At 39.9% G+C, this 26,403-nt stretch overlaps 3 protein-coding genes across 5 annotated transcripts in view; 2 read left to right on the plus strand and 1 right to left on the minus strand.

Annotated features, from left to right (window-relative positions):
- The first annotated feature begins 4,658 nt into the window (after positions 1 to 4,658).
- On the plus strand, positions 4,659 to 7,225 carry LOC143876162 (pathogenesis-related protein PRB1-3-like). 2 transcript variants are annotated; one of them, XM_077377849.1, is made up of 2 exons: positions 4,659 to 4,859; positions 6,518 to 7,225. In XM_077377849.1, exon 2 carries the CDS (start codon positions 6,629 to 6,631, stop codon positions 7,154 to 7,156), a length of 528 nt encoding a protein of 175 aa, XP_077233964.1. In that variant the 5' UTR covers positions 4,659 to 4,859; positions 6,518 to 6,628; the 3' UTR covers positions 7,157 to 7,225. The 2 variants fall into 2 exon arrangements, with proteins under 2 accessions (XP_077233964.1, XP_077233963.1); XM_077377848.1 differs by having other exon boundaries at positions 4,664 to 4,859; positions 6,584 to 7,225.
- Positions 7,226 to 10,823: 3,598 nt separating this feature from the next.
- LOC143875777 (pathogenesis-related protein PRB1-2-like) lies at positions 10,824 to 11,679 on the plus strand. Its single transcript, XM_077377378.1, has one exon. The coding sequence runs from the start codon at positions 10,855 to 10,857 to the stop codon at positions 11,341 to 11,343; it is 489 nt and encodes a 162-aa protein (XP_077233493.1). The 5' UTR covers positions 10,824 to 10,854; the 3' UTR covers positions 11,344 to 11,679.
- A 7,392-nt stretch (positions 11,680 to 19,071) lies between these two features.
- The window catches only part of LOC143876164 (GTP binding Elongation factor Tu family protein), a 41,022-nt gene continuing 33,690 nt past the window's right edge, over positions 19,072 to 26,403 (minus strand). The window contains exons 6-13 of one of the 2 annotated variants that reach the window (XR_013250317.1): positions 26,140 to 26,230; positions 25,831 to 26,036; positions 21,259 to 21,342; positions 20,954 to 21,019; positions 20,797 to 20,859; positions 20,163 to 20,403; positions 19,401 to 19,574; positions 19,072 to 19,285 (exon numbers count right to left, since the gene is read on the minus strand). Coding sequence is in view for 1 of the 2 variants with exons in the window: in XM_077377850.1 (XP_077233965.1) it covers positions 19,504 to 19,574; positions 20,163 to 20,403; positions 20,797 to 20,859; positions 20,954 to 21,019; positions 21,259 to 21,342; positions 25,831 to 26,036; positions 26,140 to 26,230 (822 nt within the window). In the remaining variant the exon portion in view is untranslated. Of the gene's footprint in view, positions 19,575 to 20,162; positions 20,404 to 20,796; positions 20,860 to 20,953; positions 21,020 to 21,258; positions 21,343 to 25,830; positions 26,037 to 26,139; positions 26,231 to 26,403 lie in introns of both variants that reach the window. The other variant, XM_077377850.1, reaches the window with a different exon arrangement.

Here is a 26,403-nt window from a genome sequence, read left to right on the forward strand (position 1 = left end):
TATTTTCCAAATTAAATCACCTCCAATCAACCATCAGATCTTCACTTTCGTTCTATTCAAACCCTCTTCATTTTTCTTAGTTTAGGCTACGGAACAGAGAGAGAGAGAGAGAGAGAGAGAGAGAGAGAGAGAGAGAGAAGGGTAAGTGGTTCATCTTCGTCTGGTCACCAACCGGATTTTTACTTTGCAAGTCATGCCTTCGACGTTGCAGGAATTGGTTTTCTGTTAAAGAACTCCGGCAAAGGCGATCCAAGGTCGTTCCTACTCGGTAATCTCTTTCCTTGTCCTCTAATTTCATTGGTAAAATGCTTTGATTTCTAGTTAAAAGGCGTAAACTCAGCTTGTTTCCTCTGTTCCAAGTGATTTCCTGTCTGGACATTTATAGAAACTGTGATACTCTTTGAGGGAAATGCTAATAATGTTAATGTCATTGGTTAATTGCATAGGCAAAGGCATCAAAATCTTAATACCCCCTTCACATTCTTGATTTCTTGCACTGCTTGAGTTAAATGGTTGTACAGGATCTGTTATGCATCTTATGACCAATTGTATTGCCTGTGGACTTTGGAAGCAAAATACGCGAGCTATTAATTCAAGGTATTATTGCAAGGGATAATTTGTTGGCCTCCATTTCCTTATAACAAGGCTTTTACTTGTATTGTGGTTGGAATCGGAAGGTGCCCTGTTTGGATTTGCCAATTCGAAAATTCACTGTTTGGGCTCATTTGGGTTAGCGGAATTCAGGAGCATTTCGCTTTAGCGAAGGGTATAATAATGTATGCGTGCCAAGTGCTGTTGAGACGTGCGTGAAGGCCCTATGCGTATGTCAAGTGTTTTGATTGAATGTGCATTTATAGCTCGAATGCTTGTGTCAGGAAGTTCTTCATGTTGAAGTGGAATTGCACTTCTCTTATTTGATGGAAATGCTATATTGATTTACAGCATGTAGCGTATGACTTTGCTTAAACTCTGCACTCATTAGATCTGAGTTATCTTCCCTCAGACAATCCATTAGTTATTCCATTGCTGGCTATTTATTCTACTGCAAGTTTCCAGTATCGAAGCGTATGACATATAGGGATTTTGGATGTAGTCCCTTGTTGTAGCTTTTCATCTTGATTTGTGTTCCTCAATGTGAATATTCGAACGATGCAGACTTGGGGTATTTCCTTGGGATACTCTTTGCATCTCGACATCCTGTCAATTTTGGGAACGCCTCACCGGGTCAAGGCTATGACGGAACGTATCTTGAGCCAACCCCTTCCCTTCCTGCCTTAGAGTTTTCGCAAGTTAAGGGATTTCTTCCTCTTTAGAGTCAGTCATAGAGAGTTTAGGAGTGTGTCCTACCCTTGTAGAGTTTAGGATTCTGTCCTATCCCTTCAAAAGTTTAGGATTCCCTTCCATCTTTCAGAGTCAGTCTTCAGCATAGGAGTCAATCCTTCAGTGTCAGGAGTCTGTCCTATCATCATAGGGGTTAGGATTCTGTCCATCCTCTCATCAAGTCATGTGATTTTTATCCGCTCTTGCAAGGTATAGGATGCTGTCCAACCCTTGCAGAGTCGTGATTCTGTCCAATTCCCCCGCAAAGCATAGGATGTCGTCCAACCTTTGCGGGATATGAGGAGTCTGTCCTACCCTTATGATGATAGGATTCTGTCCTCTTGTGTCAAAAATAACAAAAAACATCTGAAAAACCAAAAATCTCAAAAATCTTGAGTCATTAAGAGTGTAGTTAGGAAAATTTAGGCCGAACTACGGATGGCTTGATCCCTAGCTGAGGGGTACCTACGCAGCTCAGGCGTGCAGCTGGCATCCTGAGTTCAGTCACAACTTCAAAAACTTCCACAACTTTCACAATTTCAAAAACTTCTATAAGTTTCAAAACCTTTCAAACCTTCCAAAACTACAAAAATTCTTCAAAATAACCTCACCAACAATTTTCAAAAGATCCTCCCATAGAGTTAAGAGTCTGTCCTAGGCGTTTGGGGTGTCTTAGAGTTAGGAGTCTGTCCTGCTTTTGTGGATTTGCCACGTCTGGTTGTGTGAGTGTCCCTGGAGTTAGGAGGCCTCAAGTCGTGGTCGGTTGGACACCTAGTCGATCCGATGGCTAGACTAGAATGCGCTTAGATAGCCCGTGATTTTTCTTAGGACACACAGCCTAGTCACACATAGGGTGTAGGGCCCACCTGTATTAGTTAGGGCATATAGGGAGTCATAAAAATCACCATTCACTTGAACTTAAGCAATGGCGCAAGAAGCTTTAAAAACTAGTCAGGTCTAGTTGATCGAGTCTATGATAGCGGTCCTAGAGGGTTAGGCATTGTAATTTAGCATAGGTCGCCGAACTACGTTGACTCTGATTCTTCCCGAGGCCGGGATACATAGTGCAGCCAGGATGGGTGGCCATCTTGGTCCGAGTCAAGTCTTGCATTAGAGTCTTAGGATTTGTCTTGTCTAGTCGTGTATAAAGCTGAGTTATGTTGTGTCTTTTGCTGTATTTTCTTACTTTCATGTGCAGATCCTATACCTTTAGCTGTAGCATGCGTGTGTTTGTCCACCAGAACTTAGACACCAATTAGGCATGTCATTCATAACCTAGCTATTCTTAGGTGCCATGTCTTTCATTTCTTTTGTGTGTGCCTCTTATTCATCTCCGAGACATGCATGATTAGCTAGACGTTATCTCGGAGATATTCGTTCCCATTTCGCATGATTTTCGCCCAAAACTCTTCAAAGTTAATAATAAATGGCATAAGAGACTAGGTGCTTGCACTTGGACGAATTGGGGGTGCCTAACCCCTTCCCCATTCGTCATCAGGCACGGACCTTTTGTATCTCTGGTTATCTGTTGTGACAGAGCACAGCATGGGATCCATGGCCCATTTTCTTGGATGGCGACTCTTTCTTTGTTTAAGGTACGCCTCGAATCCAGGCTAGTCCCCGAATCGAGAGGTATCTCACTTTGCATCGCCACTCATGCTGTGAGGGGCACTCTTTCGAGAGTTCCTTGATGGAGCTCTCCTTTACGTGGATGATCTAGATACTTCCTGGGGGGGCCGTCCCCCCGCCTCTCTCGGATCGGGGTCCACACCATGTCACCTGGAAAGGAAAGGAAAACAAAATCATTTCCTTTCGTTTCTTGGGAAAAGAAGTGAACAGAGCCTTAGGGAAAAATACATTTACACCTCCTCTAGTTTCTGACACATACGCTTCTAACCCTGATTTTCAAAACGTGACAACTACACCCCCTGAGATTGCATTTTGTTATAAGAATACCCCCTCCGTCAACTGTCCGTTAGTTTAACCCGACGGAATGGCCCAAACTAACCTGGGTTAAGATTTTGAGGACAGAAATACCCTCACTGGTTTTAAGCCATTTGCAGAGGGATTAGGGTTATGCCATTTCCTTCATCACGGCCGCCGCCGCAATCTCCGGCACAACCCATTTACGTTGTGGCATCGTTAATCTCAACCTGATCTAGTTCTGAGAGATGCTTTCCAAGGAATTCATACAATTTCTCTTCCTTGTTCCATGACTCCCAATTAAAACCCTAAAAGCAAAAGGTCATGAAACTTAAAAAAAACAGGAAATAAGAAACAGGGATAAAGGCAAATGAATGGGCTTTTTTATATATGTGAAATAAGATCTATGATAGTGTGAAGGAATCAAAATGGGTTTCGAAGTTGGGTGGCTGCGAAGGTGGGTTCTAGCCTGGATGGGCGAATTGGGCTCCGAGAGATGTATTTCAAGAAGGGTGGGATATTGAACCTGGGTGTGAATGGGTTTGGCACTGAATCTGGGCATGAATAGATTTAGAAATGAGATGGGTTTGGTATTGAATCTGGGTTGGAATGGGTATAGAAATGAGATGGATATGGTATTGAATCTAGATTTGAATGGTTTTGAAGATGAGTGAATTGGGCTTGGAGCTGGTTCAAAGTGGATTTTGGGCCTGCACATTTGGAGCATATTTTTAGGTGTCCAGGTTGAAGATGAGATGGGTTTCATGTTTTTGAGATAGGGGTTTTGAACAATTCATTGAAGTGTTTTGGTAATTCAAGTTACGTTGTATTAAGGCTCAATAGATCCAAGATTCAATACCCACCTTCGCAGTCAGCATATCCATCTCATTTTCAGTTGGGGAAGACGAGGGCATTTTGGTCATTTCCGCCTCGCCGTCTACTCCTTCACGTGAAAAAAAAAACCATTGTAACTTCATGGGGTATAGTTGTCACGCTTTGAAAGTCAGGGTTAAAAGTGTATGTGTCAGAAACTAGATGGGGTGTAAATGTATTTTTCCCTTTCTTTTAACTGTCCTCAAGACTTCCAAAAGTAAGGACCATTATTTCTCCCTTATTTTTCTTTCCACCATTAAGAGCCAAGGTGAGAAAGTCTCAGTCTTAAAGAAGGATTCAACGTGTCTAAACTTGCAGCCGCGCAACTAGACCTGGCAAACTCAACCCGTGCCCGCGGGTCGACCCGACCCACCCGCAAATTTGCGGGCACGGGTCTGAGTTTTAGTGACCCGTCAAAACTAACCTGCTGGTGACCCAACCCGCAAAAACACGGGTCGGGTCGGGTCAACCCGCGAAAAAGACAGGGGGTCATCACAACCGGATATAACAGGTTAAACATGGATAAGAAACACGGTATAAAGGGTTATTTTCAGTTTCTGCTGCTCATATTTCAGAAGAAGCCCTGTCTAGCTGCTCATATTTCAGAAGAAGCCCACTCGTAGACAGATAGAGAGAGATTCGAGTTGTTTAAGAGTTGAAGAAAAGAGAAGAAAGGGAACGTTAGAAAGGATCCGTTCAACGTACGATGATTTCCTCCGCCCTTTGTCTCCCCTTATCTACAGGTCTGTGATCATTTCTCCTTATTCATATACCAAACAGAAGAGAAGAATAAAATGATTTCTCTCTCTCTTCCTATTCCTCTTCCTTCTCTTAAATTCATGTTGATCGTCTGCAACACACATCGATAAAATAAAAAACACAATAAACCCACCAAACCCACACCCTAAAATTAAGAAAAGGCGTAAAAATCAAAACCCATAGTTTGTTCAAAGATGGTGTCTCGATCGTGTGCAAATCTGTTAGATTTGGTCTCCGGTGAGGATTTCCCCAATCTGGGCCGGACCATAAACCGTCTCCCTAGAGTCATGACCGTACCCGGAATCTATAGATCGGAGGGTTAGGATCAACCTATTGAAATGATTTTTTGGGGCAGCACCTATTTAGCCTGTGGACCATCTAATGGACGGTTTGGATCATTCCACGGTGCCGGCCATACCGCCCGCATCATCCAGTGATAACATTTCCCAAAATAAGAAACTGTTTGAATTTGCGGGTGACCCGCGGTTAATCCGGCCCACCCGCGGGCCGCGCGGGTCACCTAAATTCTGACCCGCAAAAATGCAGGTCATTTCCTCACCCGACCCGTGTGACCCGCACCCGCATCACCCGCGGGTTGACCGGCCCGACCCACCTGTTTGCCAGGTCTACGTGCAACTAGTCAAGAACACCCTTGCTTATGCACGACACATGCCACTATTCCCCAATATTCACGTCTGCAGTATAATTTTAACATTGAAAATGAAATTTCCACCCCTTTTCATTTATCTTTTCCAACAAATGCCGAAAAATATAAACAAAAGAATGAAAATGCTCATAGTTTCAAAACTCCCCTTCTTAGTCATCGTTGCCTTAGTCGATGTCTTCTCCGAATACTGGTTTTGCACTATATAGTCAATAAAAACTCTTTTGACTCTCCTGAGTTATAACCATGTCGACCCAACATTAACTCCGTACTCGATTGAGTCGCACCAAGTTGATCATGATTTGCTTTTGCCACATTTTGACCCGCATTCACATTTTGAAACACTAGAAATATTGTCGGTTTTAAGAAAACAAAACAAAAGGGGCATAAATTAATGCTGAAAAAGTTACTTGGGTGGGAAAATCATTTACCTTGTAACAAAACTATGCATGCTATTAAGCCATGTGAATACATACAATTAGGAGTAGTGTAGCATCCAAGAAATTCTTTAGTAGACCACCACTACATAGTGTGCCCCACCTTTGATCGATCTGAACCGCCCATTTGATAGGCCTCTCTTTGAATCTTTTGCACATATCCCCAATCATAACATTCAATAATTTCTTATATGTAGTTTTTGGCCATCCAATTTCAACAAAAAAAATCTTACTAGGAATGGATGATTGGTGTGATTTTTCGGTATTAGGAAATCCAAAGCAATGCCTATCAAATGGACCATTCAGATCAATCAGAGAATGGGACCCAGTGTGCATGGTGGTGCCATTGTATTACAACGGGGGTTTATTCCCTACACAAGCATTCCCTCGTAGCCATTCCTTTTTTTGCTCTAAAATCCCTTTAAATTGGCTTATGTTGATTAAGATAATTTGAAGATATTTTCAAAGTATTGTGGTGACGTTTCTATGGAAAGAAATAACTTGAAAGTTCAAACATAAACTTTTGAATTTTCCAACTCAGGCGATGGAATTTCCTCCTAGGTTATTGCTATAAATACTCCATCATTAAGCCTCTTTTCATCAACAGGCCATATACAATAGAAGAAGAGAAGGAAAACAAGTAGAAAGGAAGATGGGGTACTCAACCATTGTATTAGCCTTCATGTGTGTCATGAGCCTAGCCATGGCCCATTTTTGCCAAGCCCAAAACTCTCCTCAGGACTATCTTAACCCCCACAACACCGCTCGGGCCCAGGTGGACGTTGGTCCTATGACATGGGACAACACGGTAGCGGCCTATGCCCAAAACTATGCGAACCAAAGGATCGGAGATTGTCAATTGGTGCACTCGGGTGGACCTTATGGAGAGAACATCTTTTGGGGGTCCGGAAATAACTTTACAGCCGTTGATGCTGTGAACATGTGGGTGAACGAGAGGGGGGACTATAATTACGCGGCCAACACTTGTGCGAGTGGGAAACAATGTGGACACTATACACAAGTAGTGTGGCACAACTCGGTTCGACTTGGTTGCGCTCGAGTCACGTGCAACAGTGGTGCCATCTTCATCACATGCAACTATGACCCACCAGGCAACTTTGTGGGCCAACGTCCTTACTTTAAGCCTCTTAATTCTCAATGTTTCCTATTCCTATCGTAAGCTTCGGATGAAATATTTATTGTTTATTGTCTGAGTCTTTGTGATTGAATTGATGGGTTTGCTTTATTATTACTAGCTTTATTTATGTGTAATTGTTGTGAAAAACCCCAGATAGCAATATGTGATTTCAATGGCAAATAGAACGAAAGAATAAACACAAGCAATTACACAAAGACACAAAGATTCACGTGGTTCCGACAAAAGCCTACTCTACGGCAGAGGCGACGAAAAAATTCACAATAAGATTCAAAGATTACAAGAGAAGATCAGTCTCTCTCTCACCAAACCCACTAGAAACCCTAGCACACCCTTTTCCCCTTTCTTTTGAGCTCTCAACCCTCATTATAAGACTTGCTCTCCCAAATAAGCCCTAATACTCTGTTTGGTTGCTGGTAGATGTGGGGAGGATTTGGAGAAGAAGTCAAAGGGAGATCAAAAGGAAATCAAATCAGTGCAGTCAACCGGTGGATTAGCAGGAGATTTAAAATTCATTGTTTGGTTGCGTTGAAGATGGGTGGGAGATCTCTGAAATTAAGCCAGAGATTTGATCTCCCGAGAATTTCTCCACAAATTTTTTTGATTTGGTGAAATTTCTCAAGTAGATCTGGAGAGCACCACGTCAGCCCACAAGACTCTTACAAAGGCAGTGGTCAAAGTTCCCTAATTTGCTAAAAAGGCAACCAAACAAGCTTCGGCATTTCAAGAGATCATCCCCAGCTATTCTCCTCAAAAATAGGTAACCAAACAGAGCATTAAAGCCCCTTTATATAAAGCGGGCCATAAGTTAGTCTTATCGGGCCGAAAAACACATAAAACAGGCCGGGCCAAGCGGCCGGGGCTTCTCTCCCGGACCCCCAAATAAACGGGCCTAATCCGGATCGTAGACAATATTTCAGACCCTAAACGGGTTTGAATTCAAGACACCCAACTCAACAGTAATCTAAACCGTTCATCTCGTGGGCCACCTTGCCATGTGGTCTTGGCCACATGCTGAACAAAATTCTCATCCCTCATGATGTGGCATACCAGCAGCCCAAAGTCATAAACTCGAAAAATTCACCACTTTGGTAATTATCACTCTAATAATGCATTGTCGCCGCAGTGTGCAATAAATAATAAAACTTTTTTTTTCCGAAATTTTCAAAATACGTTTCAAAAATTTCCTACCATTGCTGGATATTTGTCTCGCTCAATTATTCCCAAATTAGAACTTTGCAACTATGACTATAAGGAGTTTCTGTGTGGGGGACGGATATGCAGGCATGTGTAGTGGGCTTGGAGCTGGTTCAAAGTGGATTTTGGATAAACATTTGGAGCATATTTTTAGGTATCCAGGTTGAAGATGAGATGGGTTTTATGTTTTTGAGATAAGGGTTTTGAACAATTCGTTGAAGTGTTATGGTGATTCAAGTTTCGTTGGATTTAGATCCAAGTTACTGTTTTTTTTATTTCAGTTCACGTATCAAGGCTCAACAGATCCAAGATTCAATACCCACCTTCGCAGTCATCATAACCATGTCATTTTCAGTTGGGGAAGACGAGGGCATTTTGGTCATTTCCGCCTCACCGTCTACTCCGTCAGTCCGTCACGTTAAAAAAACCTATTGTAACTTCCGGGTTATAGTTGTCACGTTTTGAAAGTCAAGGTTAGAAGTGTATGTGTCAAAAACTAGAGATTTTTCCCTTTCTTTAACTGTCATCAAGACTTCGAAAACTAAGGACCATTATTTCTCCCTTATTTTTCTTTCCGCCACTAAGAGCCCAGGTGAGAAAGTTTCAGTCTTAAAGAAGGATGCAACGTGTCTAAACTTGCAGCCGTGCAACTGGTCAAGAACACCCTTGCTTATGCACAGCACATGCCACTATTCCCCGATATTCACGTCTGCAGTCTAATTTTTACATTGAAAATGATATTTCCACCCCTTTTCATTTATCTTTTCCAACAAATGCCGAAAAATATAAACAAAAGAGTGAAAATGCTCAGAGTTTCAAAACTCCCCTTCTTAGTCATTGTTGCCTTAGTCGATGTCTTCTCCGAGTACTACTGGTTTTGCACTATATAGTCAATAAAAACTCTTTTGACTCTCCTGAGTTATTACCATGTCGACCTATGTACTCTGCCGCATTAACTCAGTACTCGATTGAGTTGCACCAAGTTGATTAAGATTTGCTTTGGCCACATTTTGGCCGGCATTCACATTTTGAAACACTATAAATATTGTCGGTTTTAAGAAAACAAAACAAAACAAAAGGGGCATAAATTAATGCTGAAAAAGTGGGTGGAAATATCATTTACTTGTAACAAAACTATGCATGCTATTAAGCCATGTGAACACATACAATTAGGAGTAGTAGGGCTGCAATAGGGACGGGTTGGGTCGGGTTTTTCAAAACCCTAGCCCAACCCTGGATCCCATTATCTCGGCCTTGACCCGCCCTGATCTTGAGTCAGGGCCGAAAAACCTCAACCCATTACCCGTCCTACAGGGTATTGTGATGGCCCTGGCCCGCCCTGATTGGCCCTGATTGGGCCGGGCCGGCCCTAATTGACCCTAGTGCAAATACCTGTTAAGAGTGCCAAAAATAAAGTAACCACTTATCATATAGAACAAAATGATCAATAAACAGAGAAAGGGAACAAAATAAGACAATATGAATTCAACAACATGACGGGCAATAGAGACAATTAATAATAATAATCTAAAAAACAACAATCCAAGATAATAGAAAACATTAGCAAAAGAAACATGCACAGATGGTTCAATTCTATAATAGAAAACTCAGGGTCGGGCCGGGTCAGGGTACCCGAGGCATTAACCCAAAACCCGCCTGACCTGAGTCAGGGTCTAAAAAAATGAACCCTCACCCGCCCTCAGGGTTAGAAAATCCAGTCCTGACCCTGTTCGAGCTCAACGCGGGTCAGGGCTGACCGGGCCAAACTTGCACCCCTAAGGAGTAGTGTAGCATCCAAGAAATTATTTAGTAGACCACCACTACATAGTGTGCCCCACCTTTGATCGGTCTGAACCGCCCATTTGATAGGCCTCTCTTTGAATCTTTTGCACATATCCCTCTCATATTTGAAAAGCCTTGGTTCCCCTTCTCGCTTGTTCTGAGTTAGGGTTGGTTTTCGCTCTTAATGTATCATCTTTTCTATTTCTAATAAATCGGTAGGGGTTCCGTTAAACCTCAGCCTACGCATCAAAAAAAAATATCCCCAATCATAAAATTTCTTATATGTAGTTTTTGGCCATCTAATTTCAACAACAAAAATCTTATTAGGATAGGATGATTGGAGTGATTTTTCAGTATTAGGAAATCCAAAGCAATGCCTATCAAGTGGACCATTCAGATCAATCAGAGAATGGGACCCACTATGCATAGTGGTCCCATTGTACTACAACGGGGGTTTATTCCCTACGCAAGCATTCCCTCGTAGTCATTCCTTTTTTTGCTCTAAAATCCCTTTAAATTGGCTTATGGTGATTAAGATAATTTGGAGATATTTTCAAAGTATTGAGGTGACGTTTCTATGGAAAGAAATAACTTGAAAGTTCAAACATAAACTTTTGAATTTTCCATCGCAGGCGATGGAATTTCCACCTAGGCTATTGCTATAAATACTCCATCATTAAGCCTCTTTTCATCAACAAGCCATATACAATAGAAGAAGAGAACGAAAACAAGTAGAAAGGAAGATGGGGTACTCAACCATTGTATTAGCCTTCATGTGTGTCATGGGCCTAGCCATGGCCCATTTTTGCCAAGCCCAAAACTCTCCTCAGGACTATCTTAACCCCCACAACGCCGCTCGGGCCCAGGTGGGCGTTGGTCCTATGACATGGGACAACACGGTAGCGGCCTATGCCCAAAACTATGCGAACCAAAGGATCGGAGATTGCCAATTGATGCACTCGGGTGGACCTTATGGAGAGAACATCTTTTGGGGGTCCGGAGGTGACTTTACAGCCGTTGATGCTGTGAACGCGTGGGTGAACGAGAGGGGGGACTATAATTACGCGGCCAACGCTTGTGCGAGTGGGAAACAGTGTGGACACTATACACAAGTAGTGTGGCGCAACTCGGTTCGACTTGGTTGCGCTCGAGTGAGGTGCAACAGTGGTGCCATCTTCATCACATGCAACTATGACCCACCAGGCAACTTTGTGGGCCAACGCCCTTACTAGCTCTTCCTATTAGTTTTGGTGCACCCTTAGCTACTTTGAAATTACTACTAAAATAAGCACTTAAGAACATGTTAAACAAGCTTTTTGTGATCCATGTTAATAAATTCTAAGGGGAAGGTAAGTGTTACTTTGTGTTTTTGAATGGTTATTGTTTTTCATTGAGAACTTGGGTTTTTACTACTACTTTTTTTTACCCCAGAACTTGACTGGGTCCCGGTAGAGCCCTTAAATTTTATTAATGAGATATAAGAAATTATACAATTGGAACATAGCCTGCCTTGTCTCGAACCCAAATAAAAGCTGAACGTGAAGAAAGAACTTTCTTTCTTATGTGTTTGTGTTTATGGTGTTTTTTAATTCGGTTGGCCGTTCCATCCATAGACATGTATGGAGAGAAAAGGCAAAGGAAACTTCTTCTTGTGCTTTGTCCCACGACAAATCAACTTCTTCTTGTGCTTTGTCCCACGACAAATCAACTTCTTCTTGTGCTTTGTCCCACGACAAATCACAAGAAAATCACCAATAAACAATTTAAAATGTAGGCTTAGTCAAAACACATGGGACGTAGGATGGATTCTGTCGGGGAAATAGTAGAAAAAGCATTTACTATGAGTTACTTATATTGGCACCACCATATTTTGATAACTACGCTGACTAACCTTGTCTTCTTCTTTTTTAATTGGCTTCTTAGAGCTTTTACGGGAATTGAGACAAATTTGACAATAGATTAGATAGTAATAGACAAGGCGAGTTAGTGGAATTATCAAAATACGATAGTGCGAATATCATTAGCAAATGAAGAAAGGGGTGTCATTATCGAAACAAAAGAGTGCAGTTATCATCTTCTTATCATCATTTTTCTATAAATAAAGGGCAATTAACACCTCTCTCTCTCCCCCTAGATCAAAGCAACTGAGAGGAGAGAGAGAGAGAGAGAGAAGAAAATATGTGCTATGCAGTGAGGTGTTCTACATGTGGAAAGACCACATGGAATGGGTGCGGGAGACACGTGGCGTCCGTTTACCGGAAGATCGAGCAGGGTCAGCACTGCCTCTGCCGGGAGTGGCCCGGTGTGAACGTTTCCGGCCAAACTTCCGGCGAAAATGTCGCGGCCGCCTCTGATCAACAGTCCTCTTTTGGCTGTTCCATCCTTTGATACTTATGTAATCTATTTGAGAGAGTCTAGTTGAACTTCTTGTGTTGATATTTTTAAGCCTTTTAATTTTCAATGTTTCCTATTCCTACTGCAAGCTTCGGATGAAAGATTCACGGTTGATTGTAAAAGTCTTTGTGATTGAATTGATGGGTTTGCTTTATCATTACGAGCATTATTTATATGTAATTGTTGTGAAAAACCCCAAATATCAATATGTGATTTCAAGGGCAAAGTAAAACGAAAGAATAAACACAAGTAATTACACAAAGACACAAAGATTCACGTGGTTCCGGCAAAACCCTACTCTACGGCAGAGGCGACGAGAAAATCCACTATAAGATTCAGAGATTACAAGAGAAGATCAAGCTCTCTCTCACCAAACCCACTAGAAACCCTAGCACACCCTTTTCCCCTTCTTTTTTTTTGAGCTCTCAACCCCCCTCTATATAAAGCGGGCCATAAGTTAGTCTTATCAGGCCAAAAAACACATAAAACAGGCCAGACCAAGCGGCCGGGGCTTTGCCCCCGGACCCCCAAATAAACGGGCCTAATCGGGATTGTAGACAATATTTGGGACCCTAAACAGGTTTGAATTCAAGACACACAACTCAATAGTAATCTAAACTGTTCATCTCGTGGGCCACCACGCCATGTGGTCTTGGCCACATGCTGAAGAAAATTCTCATCCCTCATGATGTGGCATACAAAAGCAACCCTCTAGCAAAACCCAAGCAAAAATCCACCAAAAATGTGTTTTTTACTAGGCTTGTAAAGGTTTGTGTATATAGGAAGTCATAAGCTTGAAAAATTCACCACTCTACTAATAATCACTCTAATAATGCATTGTCGCTGCAGTGTGCAATAAATAGTAAAACACATGATATCTTTTCCAAAATTTTCCTACAATTTCTGGATATTTGTCACACTAAATTATTCCCAAATTAGAACTTTGTAACTATGATTATAAGGAGCTTCTGTATGGAGGACGGATATGCAGGCATGTGTAGCAAAAAAATCCACTGGGCCCACTGCCCATATCATTGGGCATTTGGTGATCTAAACCTTTTGTAACGACCCGATTTCCGACGAGTCGCTACGAGCAAAAGAAAGCAAAACTCATGTAACTATTTTTTTTTTTTTATACAAGCATCAACCACGATAGAATCTTATTACAACTGAAAGATGTCTTATCATAACAAAGTATTGATAGACATGGTAAATGACGCAAGGCGTCAAAATGTAAAAACTCAGGAACAAACTCTCTGATAACACAGTCCCTTATCCCATGGTTCCTTCATTTGCAAATGCTCCACCATCTAATGCCTCAACTCCTGTGGTGGAGGAATCAACGTCAGAGCAGGGTCATCCAGAGACCGAGCAAAGTAAAAGAGACAATAATAACAGTGCATACAATATAATCCACATCCTCAATAATGTCTAGAAACAATATAATAAAGATTACAATGCCCATGGCAATATAAATAAAAGGAATGACAATAATTTCAATGTATGCTATGCATGCAATAATTATGAGACAGCACATTCCCCAGGTACATCCGGCTTTTCCCCCATTTATTTTTCTGTCAGTTCTTTTCTGACTTTTTCATTTTATTTTATTTTTTTCTGCCGGTGTCCTTGCCGCACGGCTACCCACTACCCCTGTCTGAAGGTAGTGACGTTATGGACTTGGATTACGGTCTCGCATTTGCCGAGCCGGGGATACTATCCCTCGGGGATACTTTCCCTTTTTGGTTGGTTTGCCAACGAAAGGCAGTACACGCTTCTCGCGTTGGCCTTTGGACCTTAGGTCCCAGGATGATTCCACCACACCCTTAAGTTCCCCTTCACTTTCCCCATGTATGCAACATGTATGCAATTACTTACCTTTGCCTTTCTTCCTGCATTCATTTCAATTCATTTGATTCCAGGCAAGCGAGTATAAATTCACTAAGCAGGTATTTATCAGGCAATTTATAAGCAGAGCTACATTGCATAGACAATTATATTGAATACCATTACAAGACAAGGTCTAGCTGTCACCTGCTTACATTGCATAGACAATTATATTGAACACCATTACAAGACAAGGTCTAGCTGTCACCTGCCTTTTTAATTTCTGAGTGAAGATAGTAACCGAAAAGTCCCAACAAGAATAGGAATGATTAACCTGTAAATAATTCTAAGTTTTATCAAATTCATGTCCTTTCTGTCCAGTATGCACTATTTATGTGGGCCCCGCATATTACTATGCATGTGGGCCTCGCATGTTACTATTCATGTGGGCCCCGCATGTTACTATTCATGTGGGCCCCGTATGTTACTATTCATGTGGGCCCCGCATGTTACTCCTTCATGTGGGCCCGCATATTACTTCATGTGGGCCCCGCATGTTACTATTCATGTGGGCCACCATTCTTTGGCTACTATGCTCAGCAGTTCGCCTTTTTTCGCCTTTCTTTCCTTACAGTTTACTTTACGGTTACTATGCGAGCATTTCACCGTTCAAATATGATGATAAAGTTTGCATAATCGATAGCGAGTTATCGCCTCATATGCAAGCTTTATCCATAGGTGGTAGAACCAACCATATCACCGATATTTCACTGTTTAAATAAATAACTATTGACCTTCGCCTTTCTTTCTTTACAGTTTACTTTACGGTTACTATGCGAGCATTTCACCGTTCAAATATGATGATAAAGTTTGCATAATCGATAGCGAGTTATCGCCTCATATGCACGCTTTATCCATAGGTGGTAGAACCAACCATATCACCGATATTTCACTGTGTAAATAAATAACTATTGACAGACTTACCTTCTCCTCTCTCAGATTTCCTTTTCCTTCTCCTCTCTCAGATTTCCTTTTCCTTCTTCTATCTGATTTCCTTTTCCTTCTTCTCTCTCAGATTTCCTTTTCCTTCTCCTCTCTCAGATTTCTTTTTTTCTTTTTCTTCTTCTTCTCTTCCTCTCTCTTTCTCTTTTTTTTTCCTTCTCCTCGTCTGCGAGCCTCTATTTATAGCCTTAACCTGAATTATTATATTATTATTTTATTTATTATTTTATTTGCATGAATAGTAACTTGAATTATTATATTATTAGTTTATTTGCTTGAATAGTAACTTGAATTATTGTGTGGGACTTACTTGTTGTGGGACCTACTGTTGGTAGGACCCGCTGATGTGGGACCCGCTTGTGTGGGACCTACTTGTGTGGGGCCCGCTGATGTGGGACCCGCTTGTGTGGGACCTACTTGTGTGGGGCCCGCTGATGTGGGACCTACTGATGGTGGGACCCGTTTGTAAATAGTACTCGGTGGGTCCTACTGTGAATAATACTTTTAAATAGTGTATCTCAATAGTGAACTTGCATAGTATTTCTGCATAGTAATCTCGCATAGTGACTATTGTGAATAGTAATTGTGAATAGTGACTATTGGAAATTTTTAACATATATATATATCTATTCCGTTTTTGTTGACATCTGGGGCGGTGGCTTAGTGGTAGGAAGCCGTTCAATCTTAGCTTAGACTTGGGTTCGAATCGTGTACGCCCCATTATGCCAGATGTCCTCATGCCCGATTAACTTGGGGAAAATGAGTAATGGCCGATGATTACCCACCTATGAGGCAATTTTTATATTTATATATATATATATATATATATATATATATATATATATATATATATATATATATATATCTATTTTACCGGTTCTTACACCTTTCATTTGTTGGCCCCAACATAGATTGGCTTAAACGCTGGAAGTGGGCTTCCAATATCCACATGTGTAACACATTGAGGTAAAATACAAAAGAAGGTGATCTAAATCTAACCCACTCACTAGCGGCCTGTACCCAAATTGATAGGAAAGGAACCTAACTTGGACACAAACCACGTTTTCCGTGTGATACCATATGATGTGTTATTAACCGTTGGATTTCAACCATGTTGGACTAGAGATTGAGCATCTATCATCACTTCATAGATAAATTAACCCCTTGCATTGCATCTATCATCACTTCATTCACTACATTGCATTGCATCATCTTCTCTATGTGGATTTTCATCCCATAGATTTTATTTTTCTTCTTCTTCTTCTTCTTATTCCATGGTGGAAACAGCTTTGTGGGGGAACCCGGAGATCATTTTCCTGATCTGGGTTCAATGGCATTTGACAAGAAGTGGTGCAACTTGTGCAATATCTTAGAAAAAATGGTTGTTTCTACAAATTGCTCTCTCATACCTCTGTCAAACTAAGCCTTTAGTTTAGTATCATGTTATTTATCTTTACTTTTCTTTTTGTTGCCCTTGTTTATGGCTGTTGGATTGGATGCAAGAAGTTACTCAATGGGTTCTTTTAAGTATGTTGTTAGTGATTCCAATATGAAATTGCTTTATGCAGAAATGAAGTTGATGATAGAAGGAAGTACCAAGATGATAAAATGGAAAATTGAATTTTCAATTGATCAGAGAGCTACTATCTTTTTCCTGTTTTAATATGGATTTTCAATGGCTTGAGTCATATAAAAAGTCAGTTTCCATGCATTTCTTGATTGATTAATAGCTTCTTGTTGTGCTCTCTGTTTTTCTTTTCCCTTTTTAATATGGGGTATTAACCTATAACTCTATAAGTCTGTCCTTTGGAAAGTATATTCCAATTATTTATTAATAATCGTGACTAAGACAAAAGGTTAAAACTTTTTACAAAATATTTCCATCAAGTATCTAAATAATAATTGTGTAACACTTACTATAAGCTTTAACTTTTTTTAAAAAATAGCCTTTTAAGTCTAAAAACACCATATTGTTTGCCCATAAACATGTTATATTCTTATGAAAACTTCAATATTTTAATGAGAAACACAGCCTAAAAAGGTTTTACACAAAGCTTAACATGATTTTAGAATGGGTTGAAGGTAGGGGTGGCAACGGTTCGGTTTGACCCCCAAGCCGAACCAAACCGAAATTTGAATCGGTTTGGTTCTACCGAACTGAAACCAAACTGAAATTTGATTTTTCGGTTCGGTTCGGCCAATTTCGCCACCCCTTACTCATAATCATTGGAAATCGGGAGCAACGGTTCGGTTTCAATTTTGATTTGAAATTTGAATCGGTTTGGTTCTACCAAACCAAAATTTCAATCGGTTTGGTTTTACCAAACTGAAACCGAATTTTCGGTTCGGTATCGGTTCGGTTTCGGTTCGGTTGGATTGCCACCCCCAATTGAAAGGCATTTGGTAACAATACTTGGAATATCATTCAAAAAGTTAGAGCACATTTTGGCAACCATTCTAGTGCGCAAAATCCAGAATCTCGAAAATCTTCCTGCAGAGCACAGAATCACAAGAGCAAAAACATTTTGCTTTGAAAAACTCCCCTAAATATGCTTTCAAAATTAAAAGCCAAGATGCATATTTTTACCAGATGCCAATCCTTTAATTTTCCATCATCTGGAGCGATATAATAAAAAGAATCAATCGAAAAAAGGTTACAATACGAACCCATAGCTTCTTTTTTTTACCATTGCTTTGGGTGTGTGTGCACGCATGGGATGGGCTAGAAAACAGGAAAAACAATAACCCTATTTAGACAGTAACTTTTTTTATTTATTTACCAACCCCATCACATGCTCTACTTGCTCACGGCTCTCCCAACCCATCTCCCATCTTGTGTAAACAGGTATTCCATGAATTTTATTTTTCTTTATTTACCAACCCCATCACATGCTCTCTTTGCTCCCTTCTCAAACCTTTGGTAAACAAAATATTCATGAAATTTATTTTTTCATGGTTGCCAATCATGCCCTTCATGCTTTCTATTTTTATGTTGAGGATATTATTGTTTCTTTAAGCAAGAGTTCTAATTTAGCACACATACCTCATTCATTCTATTTCTATATCCACTTTTTTATGTTTTCCAAGCCTAAAAGCTTGAAATTTGTAGCTTATGGCCGACTTCGTGAACTTTTTGATAGAATTAGTATTTTCAGATGACCTTGGTTTTGCCTCATACCCACTGTTAGAACAAAACTGATTACTGAACTAATCAATTCTCAAAATCGAAAAATACAGAACGAAAACAGCCATAGATTTAAGTAATCAGTTTTGTAATGAGGCCTAAATTCATTTATCTCTTGGAGTTCTTAAAATGATCTTCCACCCTTTTTACTTTGGAGCAACCAATGGGACCTAAACCAAAACAAATCTATGCACAAATGATAAGAATAACTCAAACCCAGATAGCACTAATTAATCTAGAAGAAAAGAGGGCAAAAATAGCTTTTCTATGTCTGTAAAAATAGAACTCTACAAGAGGGATCTAACTAAATTTTCTTTGTTCTAATGACCAAAATCCCATAACATTCAAAAACTTTGGAAATAAACAATATACAGTTTCATAGAACCCCTTCGTTTAACACCTTAATGCTTAAAATTTTGAAGCTGAACAAAAATCCGTTTTGTTCCATCCCTTAGCCATGTAGCCCTCGGGGGTTCAAGCTTCATCCTTATCTACGAAATCACTTCAAAAAATATGGTTCATTTACACATAAGATGAACAAACACATTCTAAGGAACAGGGACTAAGCTATGCTCATTCACAAAAATCACTTGGTAAATTTATACAGAATCTACCAGAACTTCGAAAAGCAATTCTTTCACACAAGCTTCTCTAGAAAGCATGCCCAATGCAATATCTATGGGGTTGAACATGAATTTTTATTCAGTTGAAATTTAAGATACGTCAAAAGTTTCAGATGAAGCCATGTCCAACGATCCCACGATATCCTACATTTTCGGAACATGAACTATTTCAACAGTAAATCAAAATTGTGTATCACCAATTACTTTAAGCAAGAAAAATTTGAAGAAACATCAATCGAATATGAAATATGTGTTTTACCGCGCATGGCCTGTTTCAGCAAGAAGAATCACTCTAGTCCTCCATTGTTTTATGTTATTGCAAGGGAGCATAAGAAAAGAACAACAGGAAACGCTTGAACTGTTCAGCTCATCACTTTGGAAACCACCCCTGCACCAACAGTCCTCCCTCCTTCCCTAAGAGCAAATCTTTGCCCTGTCAAAACCATCTAAATATTAAGAACTCCTAGCTCTTGAACTACAAAACAATAATAGTAGACACCTGAATTATCAGAAAATAACTGAAAAATGTACTCGAGAGCATGTAAAATTCAATGAATGCTGAACCTAGATAAAGTAGGGACTAGAGATATAGGTGCCAAACTCCTCCAAGCAAAGCGGATAGTAAAATTAAAAATAATAACTAAAAGCTTTATATAATCAAATTCCATGACAAAGTAGAAGTAATTAGTGCAAAAAAAAAGAACAAAAAATCATAATTTTACTTCACATCTACATACGAGTCGTAAACAAGAGTTGTTCTTTCTGAAAATGCATCTAGACCATTGAAAAATGTTGAAACGGGAGAAACAAAATTAAAAAATGATTCCCCATGAACTAAAGGAAAATCACAACAGAACAATGTCTATAAGTCAGAACAATGTCTATAAGCCAACAGGCAAGGAACCCAACATTTTTGAAACAAATGCATTAGCTTTTTCTCCATTAGCAGTAATAATGACCCAGCAAGAATCTCATGAAATGTCATTCACAGTTTGTTTATTACAAAGACGGCAAATAGTACCTGATTCAAGAGGGACAGGTGAGATAAGCTCAAAAACTGCCGTCACATTATCACCAGGCATAACCATTTTGACATTTTCGGGCAATTCCACTTTCCCAGTAATATCTGCAGTCCGCAGGTAAAACTGAGGTCTGTAATTTGAGAAAAAGGCGGTATGGCGACCACCTTCATCCTTTGTGAGCACATATATCTCTGCCTCAAATCTCTTAAATGTTTTCAGAGAACCTAGCTTACAAACTACCTGCAACCATACAACAATGTCCAAGAAAATACCGAATGAAAAAAATTTATCAAACCTCTATTAATCATAATATCAGGATGAGGAGAAAAAAATGGAGTTTCCCAATATTATGAACAATGGTAGGCATGGGCTGCATGGCCCTAGCGAAGGCGAACCAAACATTGAAGTAAACTTTTTGCTTAGGAAATCTTCAGGTTCAAATTTGAAGACCAATGCGATAATAGTAAGTCATCTTGCTAACTTGGTATTCCATAATTTGCCCCAGAATGAAAACTAAGAAAAAGCAGGAGTAGCAACATATCAATAGGTTCTTTTTTTAGTGAAAAGGGAAACTTAATCAAAGTATTGATCGCTTGCATGGGTCATAGTTGATTTTTTTAATGGAAGATTCACCTGTCCTCTCTGTACATCATCCCGCTTTAAACCACGTAGAAGAAGCCCCACATTATCGCCAGCCTATGTCACGGACCATGTCAAAACCTCATCAGTAATTTAGTAGCTTCGTGTACAGAAATCATGGTTTGGAGAAGGCTAAAAACAAGTAGTTCACCTGCCCATGATCTAATATCTTCTTAAACATCTCCACCCCAGTTATAGTAGTCTTCAAAGGACCACCCTGACAGAAATATAAAGACAAGAAATTAGGTACCTTAACCTTCTACCATTAGTTGTAACGACACTGTCATGCGTGAAAATAGGTACAAAACCGATGTCATAAATCATCTAATATTGCAGGATTCAAGATATGGGTTCTTACGTGCAAGGACTAAATGATCATACTGAATAATCATGAACAAAATGAACAAGCATGCTTCACAATAGAGAAAATAACCGACAATTGGATTTGACTTGCACCTGCATTAATCCTAAAATCTCTACATCTTCGCCAACTTTGATAGTCCCTTGTTCCACACGGCCAGTGACGACAGTTCCACGTCCCTGCAGAAACCATTAGAACCTTTAAAAGAATAATTATGCATTAAATCCTCCTAGTTATACTTGATATCCTAGCAATGAGAAATATTTGCTCAAGCCTTCTGTATGAACACACTTAGATGAAATAGAGATGAAATAAGTTCAGCTTTTAATCAGTGCCGTGCAATTTAACTTGATCGACAATTATACCTGTCGATCCAAACATACATGCAATCGATATTCAGGGGAAAAGGCCTCCAAAATAAGTATTACAATTATAAAACAGCACTATTAGTAATTCATAGCTCATAGTGATTCTTGCATGTTTATTTTTAGGACATAATTGAATTGAAATAAAAGAACCTCTCTTACAACATGCAAGTAAGTTCTTGATGCGATTCAAAAATCGTCAAGGCAGGCCCAAAAAAAAAAGGAAACTGGGTACTAAAATTAAGCAAGAAGCTGGATTGTTAGAATAAAAAAAACTCCTATCAGTTACCAATATTTTAGAATTTTTAGTAATCTTTGCAAGATTTTATAGCGGATGCTTTGTCTCTTTAAAATTTTCAGAAGAAATTCAGAAAGCGTAAATATTAACATACTATTTAAAAGTATTTTTTTTCTGTTTAATTCATTTATCTAATTAAGGGTTGAGAAGTAAGATTGAGGAAAGATTTCAACGCGCGTGCGCGTGTGTGTTGATTTTTCTTTATCCGTTAAATGTATTCCATCCTACAACCATCTTCGTTTTGCATTATTTGTTACTAGATAAAGTTTTAATCCTCAGAGTATTTTAATTTGGATACTTGATGACTACTTCGAGGGGAAGACCGATTACACAAAATGTAGTGAATCCGGACAAAGAAATTCAGGGCCTCCAAGAACAAACAGACTATATTACTGGTAAGTTGGAGCTCATGAGACTTCTGACTTCCAAACAGACTATATTACTGGTAAGTTGGAGCTCATGAGACTTCTGACTTCCAGAGTGTGATGATGATGGTTGTGCTCCCCAAGAGCGAGAGAGAGAGAGAGAGAGAGAGAGAGAGGAGTGACTCACCTACAATTTGTTGATGATACTCTTCTATTTTGTTCTCCAAAGGCATCTCATATCCTCAATTTGAAGGCTACCCTTAGATGCTATGAGTTAATAACGGGGCAGAAAACCAATTTTCATAAGTCGAGAATGTTTGCTCTAAACATTCCGAATCACAGGGCTCTTGCGTTTGCTAAGATTGTGGGATGCCAACTGGATTCTCTTCCGTCTTCGTACTTAGGTTTACCGCTAGGGGTGAGTAGACTTAAGAAGATTTTGTGGGATCCTATAGTGGAGAGGATTGGAAGAAGGCTACAAACGTGGAAAAGAAATCTTGTATCTAGCGGTGGGAGATTAGTTTTGGTGAAGGCAGTGTTGGCAAATATTCCTATCTACTTTTTGTCTCTCTTTAGATGTCCGATTAGTGTGGTGTTTTCAATGTAGATTCTTATGGGTGTGTGTGTGTGTGTGTGTGTGGGGGGGGGGGGGAGAGAAGGATTGAGTGATAAAAAGGGTATCTCACTTGTGAAATGGGAGAAGGTATGCTTACCGATCAAGAATGGTGGTCTTGGGATCAGACAAATTCGAGAATTTAACCATGCCTTATTAGGTAAGTGGTTATGGAGAAATGGGATGAAGCGTGATATGTTATGGGTTAAGGTGTTGAGTAGTAAGAATGGATCCAAGTCAGGCAATTGAGAGTCAGATGATCAGTTTAGTAGGAAAGGCTTGACTGTTTGGCGTGATATATTGAAGTTATCCCAAGTTTTTAGTGAGGGTATCCAATTCAAAGTATACTCGGGGGATCATATTAGATTTTGGTATTGCTCACTCGCCCCCTTATGTACATATATCCAGAGTTATTTGTTGTTGCTTCGTCGAAGGAAGCCTTGGTTCGGGACTGCTTTGTTCGTGAGGGGGGAGGGGTGGTATGGATGCCGACTCTCAGGAGAAATTTCTTTGATAGAGAGTTGGAATCTTTTTCACAGTTTATCGAGTTGCTAGAATCTTGCTACATTAAGAGGACTGGGTCGGACAAAAGAGTTTGGAAATTGGACTCATCTGGTTTTTTTTCTGTTAAATCTTTTTACTTGCATTTAGTTCCTTGTATCGGACACTCTATCTCAGCAAAGGTGTGGAAATTCCATTGTCCACCTAGAGTGTGTATATTTGGGTGGGCGGCAAGCAGGGATAGGATTCAAACGATTAATTTCCTTTGCAAGCGGGGTATGTGGTTGGTGGACCATTGCCCCTTATGCCTGCAAGATGAAGAGGTCCACCTAGAGTGTGTATATTTGGGTGGGCGGCAAGCAAGGATAGGATTCAAACGATTAATTTCCTTTGCAAGCGGGGTATGTGGTTGGTGGACCATTGCCCCTTATGCCTGGAAGATGAAGAGTCGGCTTGCCATCTTTTTATCCATTAGCGAGATTTGGTATTTGTTGGGTGTTCCCCTTCTCTATCCCGGATGTGATTCTGTGTTGGGAATTGGTGCCAATGAAGAAAAAGCGTAAGATGCTTTGGAAAATTTGCCTTCTTGCTACATGGTGGGTGTTATGGAAGGAGCGAAATTCACGGGTATTTGAGGGATCCAGTAGATCGCCTTATCAGCTATACATTAAGACCATAGCTCTTACCATCTCTTGGGCGAAGAGCTTACCTACCATTCGCTTTGTCTCTGCTTTTGATTTGTGGGAGGCATGGAATGTTTCAGTGGAGAGAGCCGATCAAAGATTGTACAAAAGTGGGAAGCTCCTCCTTCTGGCTTGATGAAAATCAATTTTGATGGTTTGAGCTTGGGAAATCTGGGGCCGGGTATTGATGGCCTTTGCCGCGATCATAGAGGGGAGACCGTTTGGGCCTACTAGGGGCCAATTGGGGTGTGTGATTCAAATGAGGCAGAAGTTAGAGCGGCATACCAGGGGATTAAACGGATTCACAGAGTGCTTCTTGACTCTACTGTTGTGGAGGGGGATTCACAAAATGTGGTCAGATGGCTTTGTGCATCAGTGGTACCACCATGGAGGATTTTAGTCATTATTTGATGAAATTTCTGATTTAGTTGAGGGATCCTCCATTGTCTTCAACCATGTTCGCCGAACTACTAATAGTGAGGCGGATTCGTTGGCTAGATCTAGGGTTGAGAGGTTGGGATTGGAGTGGTTTGATTTTTTGCCTCCATGAGGTTCTTGTAATTTTTTATCCTTATTTGTATTTTTCCTTTCTTGTTCTTTGTAGGGTGACTTACTCGGTCTTCCCTATCTTATTAATACAATTGGCTTACCATTTCAAAAAGAGAGAGAGAGTTATATATATATATATATATATATATATATATATATATATATAGAGAGAGAGAGAGAGAGGGGGTGGGGGGGGGGGGGGGGGGGGGGGGGGTGGTGGCAGCATAATGACATGAAGTAACATGGGTTTATTTCGGTTCCTTAATCGAGATAATGGCATGAAGTAACATGGGTTTATCGAGATAATGACATGAAATAACATGGGTTTATCAAAGTTTTATGCTCCGGATCTAATGAATCACTACTAAAATTCTTTGGAAATCCTAATTTTAACGACTATGACAACAATAAGGAGGATCTAGGTTTCATTCTAGTTTGAAATCATAAAAGATGATATTTCAAAACCTGCGACAATATATGGTGTGCACTGTGCGCCACTTGTTGATAAAATGCAAGAGGAAGGATTTCCTATTTACTGTTCTATTCTTAGTAGTTATATGAATCACAATCATATTGAAGGAGCATAGGAACAATTCAATAAGATCTGAATCTTTACACAAACTCAAAAAAATCTAGACCACTATTAAGTGCTTGGTTTAATCCAAAGTCTAGGTCGAGCCAAGCCTGAAACAAGAGTAAGAATTCAAATTTGGGAAAAAAGAGGTTGGATAATTGGAAAAAAATAAATAAGAATTTTTAGTAAAATTAAAAAATATATATAGTGAAATTCAAGAATTTCAGTGTTTTTTACGAGGACGTTTTGACCTATTAAAAAATTGCTCAACAAAATCTAAGAAAAATGTGATTAGTAACTTGCCAACTTTAGAAGTTCATATTTTCGGTTCTCTGTCTCCTGAAGTCATTAGGATGCGCTTGTTAGGCTCTAATTAAAAACTGAGACTAGTCTAGTCTAGGGTGGATGGTTAAGTTTAAAAGTAAGATTCAGGGTTGATTTTCTGGGAATTTTAAAGGAAATAGTGGATGTTTTGTGATGATTATGCAGATTAGAAAGGATGTGCTCTATAGTCATATAAATCGTATTTTTACTGATTGTTATTGATCTTTTACGTTACTTCGAGTTTACATGTGTACATCAAAGTATGAAAAAGAGTTTCTTTAAAAGCATTACAAAAGGAATGGAACTAATTAAGTAAACCTGAGAGCAACCAACCAGAGCAACTCTTTATCTGACAAACTGCACACCATAAAGACGACAAAATGCATTCGCAATACCTGAATTGAGAATACATCTTCAATAGGCATTAGGAAAGGTTTGTCAAGCTGGCGAACGGGTTCAGGTATGTAAGTATCAACAGCCTCCATTAACTTCAAAATAGCTTTTTTCCCTATTTCTTCATTCGTGCCCTGTAAGGCAGACAATGCCGAACCCCGGATAATCGGAATTTCATCACCGGGGAACTTGTAGAAGCTAAGCAGCTCTGCCAAGAAAAAATTGCCCATGTGAAGTTCTATCACTGGAATCAAGACAATGATAAATTATGCACAACAACATAAAAACAGTCAACTAAAGCAACAACATACCACGGAGCTCCATCTCCACAAGTTCGAGAAGCTCTGGATCATCAACAGCATCAACCTTGTTTAAAAAGCACACCAATGATGGCACTCCTACCTTCATCACAACAAAATGAGCATGTTATCTTTCAAAGAGTCATAACCACACAATGACCATGTCTAGAATTTTGGAACACAGGAGCTGAGGGTGAGAGCTTAGCCGGGCATGCATTTCTTAAGTGGTTTATATTTCTAATGCCCTTGTTTGCACAATCACGAAATAAGGTCTGA

The sequence above is a fragment of the Tasmannia lanceolata genome, unplaced genomic scaffold, assembly GCF_043159265.1.
Source record: "Tasmannia lanceolata isolate RefF3 unplaced genomic scaffold, GAP_Taslan_0.1 ptg000004l, whole genome shotgun sequence".
Taxonomy (NCBI): domain Eukaryota; kingdom Viridiplantae; phylum Streptophyta; class Magnoliopsida; order Canellales; family Winteraceae; genus Tasmannia; species Tasmannia lanceolata.